The 18,573-nt window shown below is 40.2% G+C and overlaps 2 protein-coding genes across 6 annotated transcripts in view; both read right to left on the bottom strand.

The window, feature by feature from the left end:
• The window catches only part of NBEAL1 (neurobeachin like 1), a 109,782-nt gene extending 101,642 nt beyond the window's left edge, over positions 1 to 8,140 (bottom strand). For all 5 annotated transcript variants that reach the window (XM_070421889.1, XM_070421891.1, XM_070421886.1 and 2 more), the window contains exons 1-2: positions 8,060 to 8,140; positions 6,953 to 7,239 (exon numbers count right to left, since the gene is read on the bottom strand). In XM_070421889.1, the coding sequence (XP_070277990.1) occupies positions 6,953 to 7,003 (51 nt within the window). In that variant the 5' untranslated portion in view covers positions 7,004 to 7,239; positions 8,060 to 8,140. The remainder of the gene's footprint in view (positions 1 to 6,952; positions 7,240 to 8,059) is intronic.
• Positions 8,141 to 8,885: 745 nt separating this feature from the next.
• The window catches only part of CARF (calcium responsive transcription factor), a 55,388-nt gene continuing 45,700 nt past the window's right edge, over positions 8,886 to 18,573 (bottom strand). Inside the window, 3 exon segments of the mRNA XM_070421883.1 lie at positions 8,886 to 9,369; positions 9,486 to 9,680; positions 15,719 to 15,857. The gene's annotated coding sequence lies outside the window, so the exon portion shown is untranslated.

The raw sequence follows: 18,573 nt of genomic DNA, 5'->3' as shown, positions 1-18,573 counted from the left end.
TAGAATCATCGATGAGAGAGAAACATCGATCAGCTGCCTCCTGCACACCCCCCACTGGGGATGTACCTGCAACCAAGGTACATACCCTTGACTGGAATCGAACCTGGGACCCCCCCCAGTCCCCAGGCCGATGCTTTATCCACTGAGCCAAACCGGCCAGGGCCTCTATCCACTTCTTAAATGATATTCTCCAGGACTCCCTGACTTTGAACCTCTTCTCTCATATAATTCTTCAATAATTGCCAATATGATTAATACTCAAATATTTACTTCCAGCACAGACTACCCTTCTGGACTCCAGACTTACGAGTGTATCTCTACCTAGATGTCCCACTGCGAACTCACATGTTTACCTGAAAACCTAGTGAACCCGTGCTAGCTAATTTGGTGAATGAGATGACCAAGTACTAGTCATTATTTTAAATTGTTTCTTTTCTCTCATGTTACACATCTACACATTTAAGTACTATCAATTCTATCTTCCACCAGGAAAATATTAAATTGATATTCAAAAGGAAAGAATAAGAAATTGTCAAGCATCTTAACTTTTTATAGTTCATAAGCTCAATTCAAACCACAAAGGTAATATTCCTAAAAGCTACTCCCATGTCTATAGATATCAAATATTCATTTCTTGCTTTTACATCTAATGTCCTCAAATAAAGATGCAATTGGTAGCCACTACTATTGAGCTGCTATGATTTTTTGTTTTGCTTAGATCTAACATTACTTTCCTTACATACAAAGTAATGATTAAGCCACAAAAAATTAAGAGCCATTAAAACACTCTGCATATACTAAAACTTACTAAATGAGGTTAAATTATAAGGGTTGATGTATACTGTGTATCTTATGAAAAACTTTGCTTAGGATTAGAACCAAAATTGAACAAATAAATTATAATTTTCTCAGAATATTCATTCATTCCATTTTTTCCCAAATATATGTATATAAAGAGGTGCTTGCTCTTTTATTTAAATGAAACACCTCTATAACCTATTTTCTTTACGAAACAAAACTTTTATTCTGAAAAGGAACTTCACTCTGAGCTCATTTCAAAACTATCCATCTCAGTCATATTCCAGATTTAGCAGGACAAAGGGCAACAGCAGGAAATGGAGCAGCATCAAGGTCCAAAACAAACTTGGTTTAGAGTTAAAAAAATAAATAAAACCACAAATCATTAGGATAATTAAGCACTATGCTTGAAAGCAAGAAGATAAATTAAAAGTTAACACTCATGAGCACAGCTTCATCACTACTGATAAAAAGACAACAAAATACTGCCCTCTATTATTATACAATACAAAGGCAAAATGGAAGTAATAGTAATATACTCTCATGCCCATATCTGTATTTTTAAAATAGTAATAAAAGATTACATTTTAAAAGATTACATCTTTATATTTCTTCCCCTTATGGTGCATTTAAATATAATCAACTCATTTTTTTCTCAACAATTTTGAAAAGTATGCAAAATAGTTGTTTTTTTCCATTTGACAGATGAGAAATCTGAAAATATAAATAAATTAGGTAACTTGCTTTTAGGTCCTTAAGATCAGAAGCAGATGTGGACTAATCTTGGCTCTGATTCTTTAGCTTCACAAAATTTTTCTGTGTAAATTGAATTACCAAAAATTAAATAAACCTGCTAATGACAAAAATAACCACAAATTTCATCCCACATCGCCACATTTAAAAATGTAATGCTTTTGAGTCACTTTGTATCTTTTTACTGAGTTAATACATTTGATACTTTCCACCAGACAGAAAATAACTTAATCTTATCAAAGAATTTGATAAGCCTTTCAAGGCTCAGTTTCTCTTCTGCATATTATGGTGACCAACTGCAGCACTCCCAAAAGACTAAGTGTTGAACAAAAATATACCCTTATTCCTATCTAATGAGGACTTTATGTTACATATGTCTTATTCTATGCAATACATAAATTCCAGAAAGTTGTCAGATAATGTAGAGACCAAATGGTTGCCAGCACTGTCTCTGTTACCACAAGCACATTAAATGAAGCAATGTCAGAAGATACAAGGAATAATAACAAGGTGCCTAATGCAGATAATATAAGCTAAAATCTTTAGATATTAAGAAGTAAATCAATTTGCATTCTACACTCAAGAAAAATATGTTCAGACAAGAAGTAGTGGTTAACTATTGAACTAAAATCCAGATACAACATTAAACCTGTTCTAATTAATGTTTAACTTGTAAGAGCTATATGAAAACCACTGTTAATAGAATCCTTGACCCTGGGTGGGGATGACCATTTAGAAGCAATTTGAATTAGTCTCATACACTGTTGAAATAATCTGTAGAGAGTAGGAATGTTGGGTGATCATAAATTATCCTGCCTGTATTATGCAATGATAATTACTTGCAGTTAACCTACTAGAAAATGAATGTTTCTAACAATGCAATTAAATCTTATTTACAGCAGGAGAAAGTGAAAAGTTAGGCTAGCTTGTTTAAAAAAATAAACTGCAAAGTTTTTTTTACCCAAATTCTTTTCAAATGTTGAGTTTAATATATGAGCATCTATCTGCTAAAAACCAAAACCAATAACTTATTTTAGTTCTATTTAAAGGACTTCAATCCTAATATATAGGCTTGCAAATGAACCCAGATTAATAGATAGAAGACCTTTATATATTCTCGTAATATTCCTTTGACTGAACAATATTACCCAAGAGTTATTTCTAATATAGTTCTATTTAAAAACCTACTAAACTTTTAAAACATCACATTACATACAAAGGCTGGGATGGTACCTTAATATTGATCTATTGCTAATACCCTGTAGAACACCTGTGTTAAGATTAGCACTGTAGCAAATAAGAGGGATGTCTCTTAATCTTAATGCCCTGAAGCAGACCTTCAAAAGTCTTCAAAGTCATCTTCTTTAGTCAGGAGTGTATACATTGTTTGGTATAAATAGCATACCAACTAGAGCAGCAAAACAGTAGATGATGTTTAAATTTTAATCATTAAAGATGAACTTGATATTCAAGAAAAATAACTGGTTACCTTGGAAGGATGCTAACATATCAAGTCATTCTAAAAACAGAGAGAAATATCAAACATTTATTCTGCCTGACTTCCCTTTAAAGAACTGTCATCAAATAACTGATGAGGGGACATTTCTCAATATATGTGCTACTAATAAATATAGAAATGACAGATTGGATGTCACAGCTTTGCAAACTCCTAACAAAATAATTAGTGCATGTAGGCAAAACCCACTGATAACCAAGATGGTCATAAATTAATTTAGCCTCCCCCTCACCAAATAGAATGTGAATCAATCAAGCTTCTAGATATTCCAGTTTGCAGACACCAGTAGAGAGGAACAATAATTCAAATCAAGGGAATTTGACCAGAAAACCCAGACTGAGAAAAGCGCTAATGTTAAAACCTGGTTTCTTCAACATATAGAAGGAATAAAAATATGAAGTATAGTGAGAGGCAATGTATAGATTAAAAACTGAACAGATATTTTCAACAAAGTACGTGTATACTTTGTATAAATATTGGGTCAAACAAACAGGAAAAAATAAATAAAAACATTTATGATACTACCACGAAAGTTTGAACAGTGACCAAATATTTAACGATTTAAAGAATTATCATATCGTGATTATGTTTTTAAGAGTTCTTATTTTATAAACTAGTGTCCTGGTGCACGGATTTGTGCACATTGAAAGGAAATTAATTAGAAGGTGGCCGTCAGGGCAGGTCTGGGCAAGACATGCTGGACATGTCCTGGTGTCAACCTCCCATTGTCCCTCCCAGGCAGGCTGCACCTGGGGTGGCACCGTGGCTCAAAGGGCTCTGTGGAGTGAGCGGGGTCCCTCTGGCAGACCTGGCTTGTGGGGATAGGGCTGAAACCGGCTCTCTGACATCCCTCGAGGGGTCCCAGATTGCAAGAGGGAGGTTCTTGGGTGACACACCCCAGAATTGGGCTCCCTCCTCTCTGGTTCCTCAGTGCGTCACCCGAGAACCACCACTGCCAAGTCACCGCAGCTGGGCAGCTCCTGTGTTGAGCGCCTGCCGCCCTGGTAGTCAGTGTGTGTCATACCTACTGGTGGTCGGACAGTTGGACAGTCACTTGGCCTTTTATATATATGATATATTTTTAAAATCTTTATGACTAAGATCGTATGTTATCTGGAATTTGCTTCAAAATAATTCAGGGGTAGAGATAGTGTAGTGAGTGTAAGGTTATAGATGAAACATCATTGAAAATCCTATATAATAAAGAGCTAATATGCTAATTAGATCGAACAGCAGAACTACCATCTGGACGACATTCCAGACGACTTTCTGGATGAAGCCGGGGCTGTGAGGGCCGGCCGAGCCCCTTGCACAAATTTCATGTATTGGGCCTCCAGTAAATTGTAATTACTGAAGCAGGGTGACAGATATAAAAGGGTTCACTACAGTATCTTCTCTATTTTTAACTGCCTGAAATTTTCCATAATAAAAGATTAAAAACGAAAAATGAACTAAAAAGTTCTGTATGATAACCCATAGAATAAGGACAAAAGAATTCTATGTCCCTCAGAGGTCAAAACAAATGAACTAAAATCTTAATGGTGAGTTAGACAAGCATTCTCCTTGTACACACACTGTTACTAATTGACAAAAGAGAAAACTGAGACCCAAAGAAATAAGTCTTGTTCAAGTTCACAAAACAAAACACCAGCAGAACCAAAACTAGACTCCACAATTGCAAGCCCAGAAATAGCTCCAAGTTGGATCTCAGTTAAAAGAAGATGCAAGCAGTCCTGAAATAGTCCGAAAACCCATCAAAGATTTAAAAAGGTCTTAATAGGTGAAAAAAAAGTCAGCTGGCTTGAAGGGCTATATGCTAGAGGGAGAGCAATAAAGCTAGAGAGAAAGTATAGAGAACTGGATATATGGTAATCATCCTCACCACGGAGCAGAAGTGTTAAATTTATGAAGTATATTTGAAAGCTACTTGAAGTCAAGGTGTTTGTGGGAAAGAATGCTGTTGTCTAGCTTACAAGTAGCTTACTCATGAGCTAGTGAAACATAAAATCATTGTATTAAGTAACAATTTTTAAAAACACTTGAAAAGAATTTTAAATAAGTGCACAAGTGATTTAAATCTTAAACAGAAAAATGGGACTTACATTCCTGTCCAAGAATAGCTTCAAAATTTGACTGACAGGCCTTCACTATTTACTTAGATTTTAATGAACAGAAGGGTTCATCTTTATATTAAGCGTCATTAAGAACAAAATTCTGTGTATGCCAACGAACTATACTATTTTTTCAATTAGCACAGTGTCACATAAATAAAACATGAACTCAACCTAGAAACAACATAACTAATTAATAAGACAATATAATCCCATTTACCTTTTGTCATCCGGAAAACAGTAAAGCCTAATAAGTTTGAGGTATTTTTAAATAAAATCATTTTCAAACTACTAGGCATTCATACTAAAACGCATTTTAATTTTTGGCTAATGTGTTAGTGACTATTTTCAAAAGTGTCTGGTGATTTGGATTCTTTTTTATTGGAAGAGGGGTCTATTTTTAAAAAGACATCTCTGGCATTAAATTACACAAGACTAAAAGCTATTTTAAAAATCCATATTAAACATTTCAAAGGATATGACCTTCTATAATTGCAAGAAATATCAAACTAGTCCTATCTGGTTTGACTCAGTGGATAGAGTGTCAGCCTGTGGACTGAAGGGTCCTGGGTTCGATTCCGGTCAAGGGTACGTGCCCAGGTTGTGAGCTCAATCCCCAGGCTGAGGAGCGTGTAGGAGACAGCTGATCAATGATTCTTTCTTATCATTGATGTTTCAACCTCTCTCTCCCTCTCCCTTCCTCTCTAAAATCAATAAAAATATATTTTAAAAAATATATGCCAAGCCAGAAAGTCAAAGGAAATTCCAGTGTGACCTCTAAAATTTAATATTACAGATAACAGAGATTATTTGTTAAAGAATAATTTGTTCATTAAAGACCTGAAAGTATAAAAAAGAAGCCAGAAGGGGTAACAGAAATGGAAGCTGAGACTTGAAAACAGAGACCTAAAGTAACTAAAGTAGATTAAAGCCGCTTCTCTGACCCTTCCAGTATCTTCTAAGTGGCACTGCAGCTCCTCGCTTGAAGCAGATGCTTAGAGTGGTACCCTTCTCCTCCCAATCACCCTAAAGTCAAAGCTAACGTGTAAAAAATTCACATAAAGGCAGAGAGAGAAAAGAAAATTATTTGTGAATGACAAAACCAAAAATAGTAAGGGGTCATCATGGGTAAGACCATGGGTGTGAATCAGGCGGTGCTGAGTTTCAAGCTCGGTCCTGCACCTCATCAGCCCCCCAACTTCAGCACCAGCTTGTTCTCGTCGGTAAAAGGGGGTAATGACGACACCCACCGCACGGGATGGCTGTGAGGATGAGATGAGAGGCGCTCATCAGGTGCGAGTATCTCGGCCAGCTCAGAGTGACCGCCTCCAATCAAAGACCTTCCCCTGTCATCAGTCACCTGGATAATACGACGTGAAAGGCTGACCAGGAGAAAAATGTCGAAGGCTCTTCTCCTGAAACCCTCTCTGCTCCCACTTGTGGGAGAAAGAGGAAAGTGAACAAACAAAAAAGGAAAATACTTCATTTCTCTCTTAAGGTCGTCATGTTACTTATATAATTTGGGGATCACTGGAGACAAATATCAAATAAAAACCACACCCCAGAGCTTGGAACAGTGTGCCAGTGCTGTGCATGTGTTCGAACCTGCAGAAAAGGCAAGCAGCAAATCCGTCTTTTTAAATTGTGGGTCGTACCTACCAACAAACAGGTTATTATCCGTGAAATGAAGTGCTAAGAGGGCCAGTCATAAAAATCTCACAACCAAGTATTTTAAAACGTGCAAATAAAAAAATAAAAAAAAGCAAGCAGTTACCTTGGTACAATAAAGCATCCAAAGTTCAAAGAGCCTCTCTCTGGATGCCATTCCGGCTGTCACTCTGGCGCTTTTAATGTGTCCTCCAATAAAAAATAAAAATGGATGTTCAAGACCACAGCGTGCTCATTTTATTTTCCAAGTTTTTCAGCTGTTACAGTAAAGCTCAAAGCGGCAGGGGCAGCAAAAAAGACGCGACGCCCCTGGGCTGTCTTCTGGTCACTGAAACTCCGTCTCAGCGGCTACCCCGCTTCTCCTCCTCGGCGGTGGCCGGTCATTTCACAAACCTGCGGGAGAGAGCAGCGCAAACACTAGATTTACAGGACGGGAGAGGCTTCTGCCTCACGCCCCACGAACAGCAGCCTCAGCCTTTCTTACAGTTAATTTCGCGGAAACTTGCGTTGCAGGGAGACCCGACAGCTAACAGTATTATTTCCCAGGAATATCGAGTCAGAAGCCGCCCCGGCAGACTCGGGAAGGCGCGAGCTCAGGACGAAAATCGCGCCCAGTCACAATGCACAGCGCACGACGTCGCCGCTCCTATTTTCTATGTAAATAAAGAAAAAGCGATCGTACTCCTGACGTACAGAACCCCTCGGCATTCCCGAGCCTGCTGCTTTTTAAACTTGGAAATGTTAGTCGCGGGCGGCGGGGCGCGGGGCGGGGGGGGGGGGGGGGGGGGGGGGCATCCCTGTCTGTCTGTCTGTCTGTTGCTGGAACTGTCCTCCGAGCGTGAACAGCTACCTGCCCACCTGCCCCCGCCGCTCCCGTCCCGGAAGAAAGGTACGCGCGACCGGCCAGGAACACACCCCGGGAAAGCCTCCAAGGGCTCTCGGAGCGCCTTACATTTCCTCCTCGCATCCCAGACAACCGGACGGGAGGCAAACTCGGGGGCCGGGCCGCCGAGAAAAGCTTTGGAAACGGGGCCAGGAGAGCGCGGCGGCTCCCACCCGCGGCCCACGCCCGGCGGACCGCGCCGGGACACACCCGGGTGCACCTCGCCCCCTCACAGCCGCCCCTCGGGCCACAGAGCGCTCCCACCAAGCGCCCGGGCCCTCACGTTTCCGCCACGCAGCCCCCTCGCCCCGGCGACCCGCTCCTCCTCACCGCGCTCGCGCTGGGGCCGGCGCCGCCGCCTCGGGCCCACGTCTAACTTTGCCTCGCCCCCTGACCAACCCGAAGCCCCGTGTCACCCCGCAGCTGGGAGGCGGGCGGGAGCGGGAGGCGGGGCGGCGACGGCGTGAGGCGGGGCGCGAGGGCTGGGAGGGGCCAGGGGCGGGGCTGTCCCCTCGGCTAATCATTCCAGCCTCTGAAAATTTCCCCGGCCCCAGGGCAGTCGCTGTTCATTGGTCGCTCATGCTGGGGAGGGGCGGGGTGAAGGAAAGCCCCGCCCCGGAATGCCGGCGCAGTCGCACTCCCGCCGTCTCCTGAAAACCCGGCGGCGGGCGCCGCTCCAGTCGGTCCTCTCGCAGGCCTGGACCTGCAGGGGGGCGCTTACGTGCTGACGTCGGCGCCCGGCACTGCTGGGGTCCGGCTGACGTAGCATGGGCCTGATGGCGTCATTTCCGGAAATCATCGGAGGGCAGCGGGCAATACGGTGACAGCTAATGTGTATTTTCTTTGGATTTCTTGTTGTAAAAGGGGAATTGGCCCTCGTCGTCTATAGTAATGTCAAAAAACAGACAACGGTCCCTACACGCCACAAAACTCCGTTTCCTTAAACGTGCTTTCCCCGTCGCCGAACGTCCAGTCCTAAAAATCTCCTTTTACCACTACCCAAAGTTTTAAAACGGATTTTACTCTGTCAGAAAAAGAAGAGACAAACGGCTGCATTTACAAGATACAACTTTCAGGGTGTGTTGTTTTTTTTAAACGGGCAGGGGATAGTTCTTAAGATTGATCGCCGTTGGTACGCCTAAGCATTTTTCAAACGTTTTATTATGAAAAATGTCAAGCATATACAAAAGTGAACTAATACAAAGAAACCCCATGTACATACCATTACCAATCTTTAAAAATTATCAACTAATGTCCCATCTTGTTTCATATATACCAGCAGTCAGCAAACTAAAAGCCAGAGAGTCAATATTTTAGGTTTTTTGACAACAAAAATCAAAATAATAATTCATGACACATGAAAAATTGGTGAAATTCAAGTTTCAGTGTTGTAAAGATGGTTGGGATAGAGCCATGCCCATTCCTTTATTATTAATAGCTACTTCCCCTCCAAGATGACTGAGTTGGGAGTAAATAGAGTAGTTGTTTGCAAATTATGCCTTTTCAGCATCTCTCCTTGGCTGGCTAACAGGCATGTGCCACTCAGAAGGACGGTGAGGAATTCCTCTTGCTATTATAGTCATTAGCAGTTCCATTCTTCCAGCTGGTCAGTCCCAGAACCTCGGGGGTATCCTTGCCACCTGTCGCATATACAGTATGTCACATTCAATCTAATCCTTTCAGCGATATCTTCAAAATCTATCCAGAATTTAACCATTATCTACTCCACCACCACTACCACCCTGATCTGAGTTACCATTAAATCTTTTCTGGTTTGCCAGGCAGTGCGGCTCTCGGTTGGTTGAGTGTCAGCCCATGCACCAGAAGGTCACCGGTTTGATTCCCAGTTGGGGCACATGCCCAGGTTGCGGATTCCACCCCCCACGAGGGGGTGTGCAGGAGGTACCCATTCATCTCTCTCATTGATGTTTCTATATTTCACTTCCTCGCTCTGAAATCAATAAAAACATTAAAGAAAAAGAAAAAAACACTTAAAAATAATATTTTCTGGTTTATTGCAAAGCCAATTTTTCTCCCTGCCTCTACTTATGCACTCTCCCCACCCATGGTTGATTTTCAACATTGCAACAAAAGTGTTCTTTTAACACAGAAATAAGATGCCATTCCTCTACAAAGACCTCTCCAGTGGCTTCCCATCCTACCTTAAATGGCCAGGAAGGACCTGTATTTTCCTCCCACACTTTCCTAACTTCTCTAATATCCTGGGCTTCCCTTATTTCACTCCAGACACAAGTCTTCCTTGCTGCTCCTCAAATTCACAAAGCACACTGCAGTCTCAGGGATTTTACATAAACTGCCACTGGACCGAAAATGCTCTTTCCCCTGATGTCCACACACAATTTTCAAGTCTCCACTCCAGAATCCCCTTGTCCATTCCTGCAGTGTGGATGTTTGTGTACGCCAAGTTTCATATGTTGACATCCAAACCCCAATATGATGGGGTTAGGAGGTGGGGGCTTTTGGGAGCTACTTAGGTCATGAGAGAGTGCCCTCATGAATGGGATTAGTGCTTTTATAAAATCTCAGAGCTCCCAGCCCTCTCTGCCCTGTGAGTAGGTAAGCAGAAGTCTGGGAGTTGGGAGAGGGCATTCTTCCAACAACACTAATCTTGGACTTTCAGTCTTCAGAACTGAGAAAATTAATTTATGTTTAGAAATGACCCAGTCTGGTATTTTTTACAGCAGCCCAAAAGACTAACACATCCATGAAGCAGTCCCTGACCCTTTGTTAGAAAATAGTATACCCTTTTCTCTCTTATTTTATTTTTCATTCTAGCACTTATCAGCTGACATATTTATTTGCCTATTATGAGTTTCCCCCTAATAAAATGTAAGAACTATGAAAACAGAGACTTTATTCAATGCTATATCTTCAGGTCCTTGAATAGTGTCTTATGCACAATAGGAGTACAGTAAATGTTTGAAGACAGTATAATGAAAGAAATAAATGATCTCTTTCACTATATTATCTATACTATTTCACCTCCAGTTTTGCTCCCACTACAAACTGTTTACAGCATGTTGGACTCATCATAATAGCACTATAAGACACGAATGTAATCAATTTGTAAATTATAGCAAAAAATGTGTTGTCCATAAGGAAAGATGATAACGTTCTACACACTGCTTCTCAATGTTTGCCTCACAAACTTTCAAGGAATCTTGGTAAAATGCTGATTCTGATTCAGTAGGTCTGGAATTCAGTAGGTCTGAGGTCTATCCAGCTCCCAGCTAATGCCAATGCTGCTGATCCACAGTCCACACTTTAAGTATTAACATTCCCACTGTTAATACAGATGGATTTTGCTTTGGAGTAGTATTGATGAATTTTGTTTTGGAGTAGTATTGATAAATTTGCATCCATCTATTCTCATCTTCTTCACCTTCCCCTTGTGACTAATAAAACAGATATTGAAGAGATGTAATCTGTGACACAAAACCAAATGAATTGCTACATGTAGGCACTGAGTCTTCAAACACAACATCATTGCAGTTACATCTAGAAAGAAATAGATACATCATTTGGCATATGGATGTTCCTGTTGGGACACAAAGGGTGGCGGTATTTTGTTTTAATGTTCACATCATAGGATCAGGCCTCAGCTTTGTCACCAGTAAGGAGACTCCTGGGCTCTGACTTACCCTAGTAAACTCACCAAGGACTAATGCATGTAACCTGTGGGACAGGTTCCTCCTTTCTGTTCCACAGGAGGTCCCTAGCTATGCACTAAAGAGGAGAAAGTCAGGGAATTTATCAGTATTGTCTCTGTTGATGATCTTTCCCATCTAATCATTCTAATATTGGGGTAGGCAGGTAACCATTAAACTTTTGTGAACAAGGATTATCCCATTCTAATATCTCCTTTCCATTTTCCCTCAGATGAAAGACACACTTAGCATCTGAATTGCAGTGAAGGATTACGCAGTTCTTGTGCTGAAGGTTTCAAGTCGACCAAAGATTATAGAGAGTCACAGGGGAGGTTAGGAGCTATGTCTTTGTTTAGGTCATTTCTTTTCTTACACCAAAAGGAAACAAGTGCAATATTTCACTACATAGGTTTAAATAAGAAGTGTCTACTGGACAATCCCCAGTTCCCTTAGCTCTCCCAGTTCTCATCAGTGTCTCTCCAGGGAAGCTACAATCACTTTTACTCCAAACATTCCTAAAGAGAACCTACAACTAGGTCTGTGCCCTGACTGGGAATCAAACCTGCAATAGGACGGCTCTCCAACCACCTGAGCCACCTGGCCAGGGCTTGTCATCTTTCTTAAAAAATAAACATTTTCAATATTTGGCCAAAAGAAGGCCATGTAGGTTCTTGGCTAGCAGGATGGTTGTTGCACACTTGGACTGTCACCTTCTCCAGGCTGGTAGTTGATATCTTTTTTCAACTTATTTTTATATTAAAAATTTAAAAATGCATGCTCCAACTGAGGCAGGATAGTAAAAAGCTATGAAAATTCCTTGGCAAGTGGAATGGGGAAACAGACAGTTGAACACACTGGCTGAGCAATTTACAGCAGATAGAGAAGGTCACCAGGGCAGAAAGCCGCTGGTGCTTAGCAATGGGCAAAACTGGCATATCCTCCCTTGGCAAATCACTGACCATGTGGTTTAGATTCCCGTGACCTTTCATATCACTAGTCATGGGGTATAGACACCCCTCTACTTAACTGCCCCCCCCCCACACACACACCTTTCCTCCCTGGAGATAATATCTAGGCCTCAGTTGTATTTTGGATCCAGGCCCAGCAAAACAAGGTAGGCAATGCTAGGACCAGCTGTGATGACTAGTGACCCCCTGCCCTGATGCCGACCAATCAGTGAAGCCATGACCTGAAAGGAGACCTGGAAAAGCTGAGGGATATTCTACTGAGATCCTGCCCTAGGACCTCCCCTAAATTCCCAGCCTTTAAAACCCTCAAGATGAAGGACCCTGCTCCTACTCTCCCGCCCGCCCGGGAGCACAACAGCACCTTTCTCTTTTCCCTCTTCTTCCCCCACAGGTGTGCATCTCCTAAGCTCTAAGGCAGCAGCTGCCAGCCTTTCGGACCTCACAGACCACCAGTGTCCACGGACCACAGGTTGGCGACCGCTGCTCTAAGGGACCCCACCAGACTTGCAACCAGTAGCCGCTCATCCCATGCTAACCCCTGAACCTGTTTCCAAGGCCCCCTTTTTCTGACTCTCCAGTGAGCTGACAGCAGCCCCACCTCGGCTCACTTCTTTCCTATAAGCTTTCTAGAGAGCCAAAGCAGCCCCGCCTAGGCTGTCTCCTGCTGCTGCTTCTATCCTAGGACCTTCCTTGTTTCACTGTCCCAGCTTGAATAAACATACTCAAAACCACCTGGACTCTTTCCTGCATGAGGTCAGGAACCCACACACTACAGGCCAGCCAGAGGCAGGCCCACTGGCCTGGCCCCCTTTCAGGTTGCAATTGTCCTGACTGCTGGCTCAATGATTTGTATTTCATTCTGTATAAAATTAGAGTTTTTAAGTAGAGACATGACAAGATTAAAACTGTATTTGTTGTTCTAGACCTTGTGATGTATTTCCCAAGGCGACATGTAATCATACACTCCCCTCACCATACAAACTGTAGTACTTAAAATTCAGTTGAAACATGAAAGAAAACCACTTTGCTTTCATGTATAATGAACTTTCTATCATGGCTGGGAAGTTAATTAAAAGTTAAGACTTCCACAATCTACAGTGGAGAAAACTCTTTAATCAAGAAGAAAAAGGAAATTACAGGAAATTTTTTATTTAGAAATTAGCATTTTTCTCTTTTTAAGTTCTTATTTCCTGTGAAGAAAAGAAAATTTTGAGACTGGGAGAGATTTCTTGTCCTCAGAAAGCGGTTTTCTTGAAATTTAATTATTCTCATTCAAATTCATGTTAATCAATATCTGGATTTCTTTACTTGTCATGTAACAAGGAATATTTCTTTCTTAGAGCAATACAATGTTGTAAGAATTAAAAAGAAAAAAACCAATTACTGCTACATGAAATTCTTGATCATTTTAAACTACCTTTTCTTCCTTTACATTTTTTAACTAGAAGTGGGTGAAGCTCTGGCTTCTGTGCTTACTGATAGAGTTAAAATCTATGGAACTGTAAACTCTAGTGTAATTAAAAATTAAAATGATCTCAGTGTTTCCATGGAAATAAAGACCTCATGAATAAAGAATTACTATTATGCAACTGATATAGAAGTCTGTTACTGTGAAAGCCACACATTGTTTTACAGCTACTAAAAGCTAATGTTTTTGTTTTGTTCTTGCCTATTTCCCTTGGTTAAATTCTTCTTGAAGGTCTAAATATACCCATGTTTTTTATTACTAAAAACATTACAATGTATTTTCAAATGTTAATCAAACTTGAAAAGATGGAAAGATCTTAAGAGAGTGTATTTACATAAGAATTTCAAGATCTAAAAAAAAAAAGAGAATTTCAAGATCTAACTGGCTTTAAGCGATTCATGAACAGGATAGCAACTAGAAGGATATTCTAGTCATCTTTTAAAAGCCAAAATTTGTATTGTCAACCAACCATATTTTAGGTAAAAGCAAAATAAGTGAAAAGTTTAATAGTTTATTAAAAGTTGAATAATGTATAAAAATGATTTTTAAAAATTGATAGTTTAAGGCAGTTAGTTAAGCGCCCTGGCTGGTGTGGCTCAGTTGGTTGAGTGTTGTCCCAGGCACCAAAATGTTGTCAGTTTGAGTCCCGGTCAACCCCAGTAGGGGGCGTGCAGGAGGCAGTAATTATAAATACTTGGAGTATGGAAAGTGGTGTCTCTCATACGAAACAAAGTGATTTTTCTCTTTTAGACCTACAAGACCATCTTCTTATGAGGTATTTTGGAGGAAAGGAGAGAAGAACAGAAGGATAAACAGAAAAGAGAAAAGTGAAGGAACATAAGGGAAAGTGGAAAAGAAGAATAAAGGACTTTATATTCAAATTTGATTTTAAGGGATCTAAAAGATTTCATTTTTAAATTTTCACAATTTTCTCTTGCCTTTGCCAAGGAATCTTTTAAGGAGGCAATTTCATAATTCCTTGAATATATCTTGAAAGTTTCTTCTTGCTTTAAATGTGGACAGGCCCTAGCTCAATTGGTTAGAGCACTGCCCTGATATACCAAGGTTGTGGGTTCAATCTCCAGTCAGAGCACATACAAGAAGCAACCAATGAATGCATAAATGAGAGGAACAAAAAATTAATATGTTTTTTTCCCTCTGTCTCTCCCTCTCTTGCTCCTTGCTCTAAAATCAGTAAATTAAAAAATGTGTAGACAATTGTATGTTTGGGATACTGCTCCCTTTGTGCTTCAAAGTGACTCCCAAAGGAATGATTTTGTTCATATAAAAAGTTCCTCAAAGTAACCACTATAATTCCAAATAATGCTTATATCATTTAGAAACTTTAAGATTTGTTTTGATTCTAATATAAATACATATAAGATGCAGGAGTTCAACCCAGTTGGGTACAGAACTAGACTAAAAATAAACCTATGAGTCTGGCAATAGTCAGTCAAATCTTGTGCACCTTTGTATCTTGGAGACCCCCCCCCCTCCGAAAGAGAACTAAATCTTAATGGATAAAATAACACAACAGTGAGTAAAATTTGGTAAGATTTTCATAAATGACCTGAGGCATTTTTCCAAAGGATGTCAGTCTGAAGAGAAGTCTTCTGAGTAAACTAGCTTACACCCATCTTAATACCTTTGGACTTCTTCTTACAGATTAACAGTGAAGAAATGACAAGGACAAACACACAAAAGTATTGTGAGCAATAATGCAGATTTCTACCAAAAATACGTTTTTCAAACTTGATCAATCTGGATTTTTAAAAAGAGCCTCTTATTCCTAGATACCACTCTCAAACTAAACAAATTAAACAGCATTTGGAGTGGTTGATGAAGATAAATAAGAAATCAAAGCTGAAACTCAATATGAACTTACCTTACCATCGTCATTGGAGAGACCCTGTGCAGGAGACTCAAAGGGCCTCAGAAAGCACGCTATTTCCAAGTTGACCAGATTTTTATAGGACCTCCAAGATCATCAAATGCTGGCTCCTTTAAAATACCTCCAAAATAACCTGTTGATAGAGCAGAGCTCAGTTTTTTGCTTACTGCAGTAAGGGAGGATATCTTAATAGTCTTTGGAGTGTCTTATGGGAGAAGTTAGAGGTACAATATTTATGAGTTTTGGGGATCTAGTTTAAGATGAGTTTCAAAGCAGGGGATCTGGTTGGGATTGGGACAGTTTTTACATAAGAGTATTTTATATAAAATAGTGTTTACACCTAGTTTTTGACTGGACAGAGGGAGGTGAGAGTTTGGAAGTGATTCTTTCGCAATCTTCTGCCTTCTCACAGTAATCTGCTGTTCCCTCCACAACCTGCATTGCTCACCAGCCTGGAACTTCTTTAATATACGATGCTTTACCTTTGAGTAGATAGTACTTACCACACCATTTCACAATTGGCTAATTATGTATATGTCTGCCAATACACTGTGAGTCCTCATGGGGTTAGGATGAGGTTTTGTTAATATATCTTACAGTCCGCAGGTAATAGTGTCTGGTTCTCAATGAATACTTAGTCACTGTTGATTGTAGCTGGAGTAAAACAAACATGCTGACTAATCTGAATTTCAATTTATGAACATAAACCTCAAATGAACCCTTAATCAAGTACACCCATTAATAATACAGGGATGGGCAAAAGTAGGTTTATAGTTGTAATACAAATAAATAATACAACAATAAATAAATAATACAAGAAGAAAATGTGTTTCATCTACTCAACAGTAAACCTACTTTTGCCAACTCCTTGATTATACTTCCTTAGTCTAATTACTCTACTAGCTTTTGTCAACTTCCCCCACACTCACCTTCACACTTACCAAAGGACCTTGCTTATTTCACTGAGAAAACTGAAGCAATCAAAAGATAATTTCCACAAACTCTCATTTGTCCCCACCTACTAGCATCTTTACCCATGTAGGCTGACTTGTCATCTGTTCATAGATGAGGTATCCATGCGTCTATCTAAAGTCAGACCCTTTCCTTGGGTGCTAGATTCCATCCCTTTTCTCTTACCCAAAGACATTTCTTCAGCAATTCTCTCTCCTTGACTTTCCCAACTCTCTTTGGGTTGTTTTCTAATTATTTTCTATAAGGACACACCAAAATCTTAAATGCGGATGGTCATTCATTCAAAAATATTTCCCATGCATCTACCACTGTGATAAATCTATGAATATAAAAAAGACAAAGGTCCCTGCCCCATGCAGTTTAGAATCTAGTAGGTGGAGACAGATTAATTACAAAATGTATTATATATATATATATATATTGATTGATTTCAGAGAGGAAGGGAGAAGGAGAGAGAGATAGAAACATCAATGATGAGAGAGAATCACTGATCAGCTGCCTCCCGCACGCCCCATACTGGGGATGGAGCCCACAACCCGGGCATGTGCCCCGACGGGAATTGAATCCAGGACCCTTTAGTCCACAGGCCTGGTGGGCTGGTGGGAAGGGGCATCCTTCTGGTCCCTTGTGAGCCTCAAGAGCTGTTCCCTCACTGAGTCAAACCAGCCAGGGCACAAAGTTTATTCTTGAGGGAACAACTCTTGAGGCTCACAAGGGACCAGAAGGATGCCCATTCCCACCAGCCGGAGTAGAAAACCGCATTAACTCAAAAGCACAGTGTAGAATACTCCAAAGGGTTTTGCTTTTACAGTGGGACAAAACGAACACTAGATTAAATGCTGCTCTGGTCCCACTTAACAAAGCTTGAAAGCAAGCCTTTCCAGGAACAAACTGTTTTCAAGACACCTGTGTCCTAGACAAAACTCAATAATATTTATAGAAATACAAAAATATCCAGTATCTAACAAGGTAAAAATTATATTGAACGTGCAATCAAAAGTTATAAGGAATTCAAAGAAGCAGGAAAACATACAAAAATAATGAGCAGAAAAATCAATCAACTGAAATGTCTCAAAAAAAGTTGACAGAATTAGTAGAAAAGGACATTAAAATAATTTTTAAAAGTATATTTTATTGATTTTTTTTACAGAGAGGAAGGGAGAGGGATAGAGAGTTAGAAACATCGATGAGAGAGAAACATCGATCAGCTGCCTTCTGCACACCTCCTACTGGGGATGTGCCCGCAACCAAGGTACATGCCCTTGACTGGAATCGAACCTGGGACCTTTCAGTCCACAGGCTGACGCTCTATCCACTGAGCCAAATCGGTTAGGGCAGCATTAAAATAATTTTATAACTGTAGTCCATATATTCAAGAAGTTAGAGGGAAGATGCAGAATGTCAAGTAGAGACATGGATGACAAAAAAAAATTCCCAAATTAAACTTCTAAATATGAAAACTACAATGTCAGTGTTGAAAAATACACTGGATTACTAACAATACCAAGTTAATCTGGGATTAACAATGTATTAGACATTGCAGAAGAAAAGATCAGTAAATTTGAAGACACAGCCATAATAAACTATACAAAATGAGACAGAAAAAAGACAAGTAATAACAAGTGTTGGAGAGGTTGTGGAGTAAAAGAAAACTCATTTGCTGCTGGTGGGACTGTAAACTACTAGTACAGCCACTATGGAAAACAGTTTGGCCATCCCTCAAAAAGTTAAGAATAGAGTTACCATATGACCCAGCAATCCCTCTTTTGGGTATCTACCTGAAAAATTTGAAAACATTTATTCTCAAAGATATATGCACCCCTATGTTCATTGGAGCATTATTCACGGTGGCCAAGACATGGAGACAACCAAAGTGT

Source organism: Myotis yumanensis, unplaced genomic scaffold, assembly GCF_028538775.1.
Source record: "Myotis yumanensis isolate MYYU_CA2020_CCGP unplaced genomic scaffold, mMyoYum1.0.hap1 SCAF_8, whole genome shotgun sequence".
Classification (NCBI taxonomy): Eukaryota; Metazoa; Chordata; class Mammalia; order Chiroptera; family Vespertilionidae; genus Myotis; species Myotis yumanensis.
The sequence above is the reverse complement of the archived record's forward strand: the minus strand, read 5'-3'. Positions and strand labels throughout refer to the sequence as shown.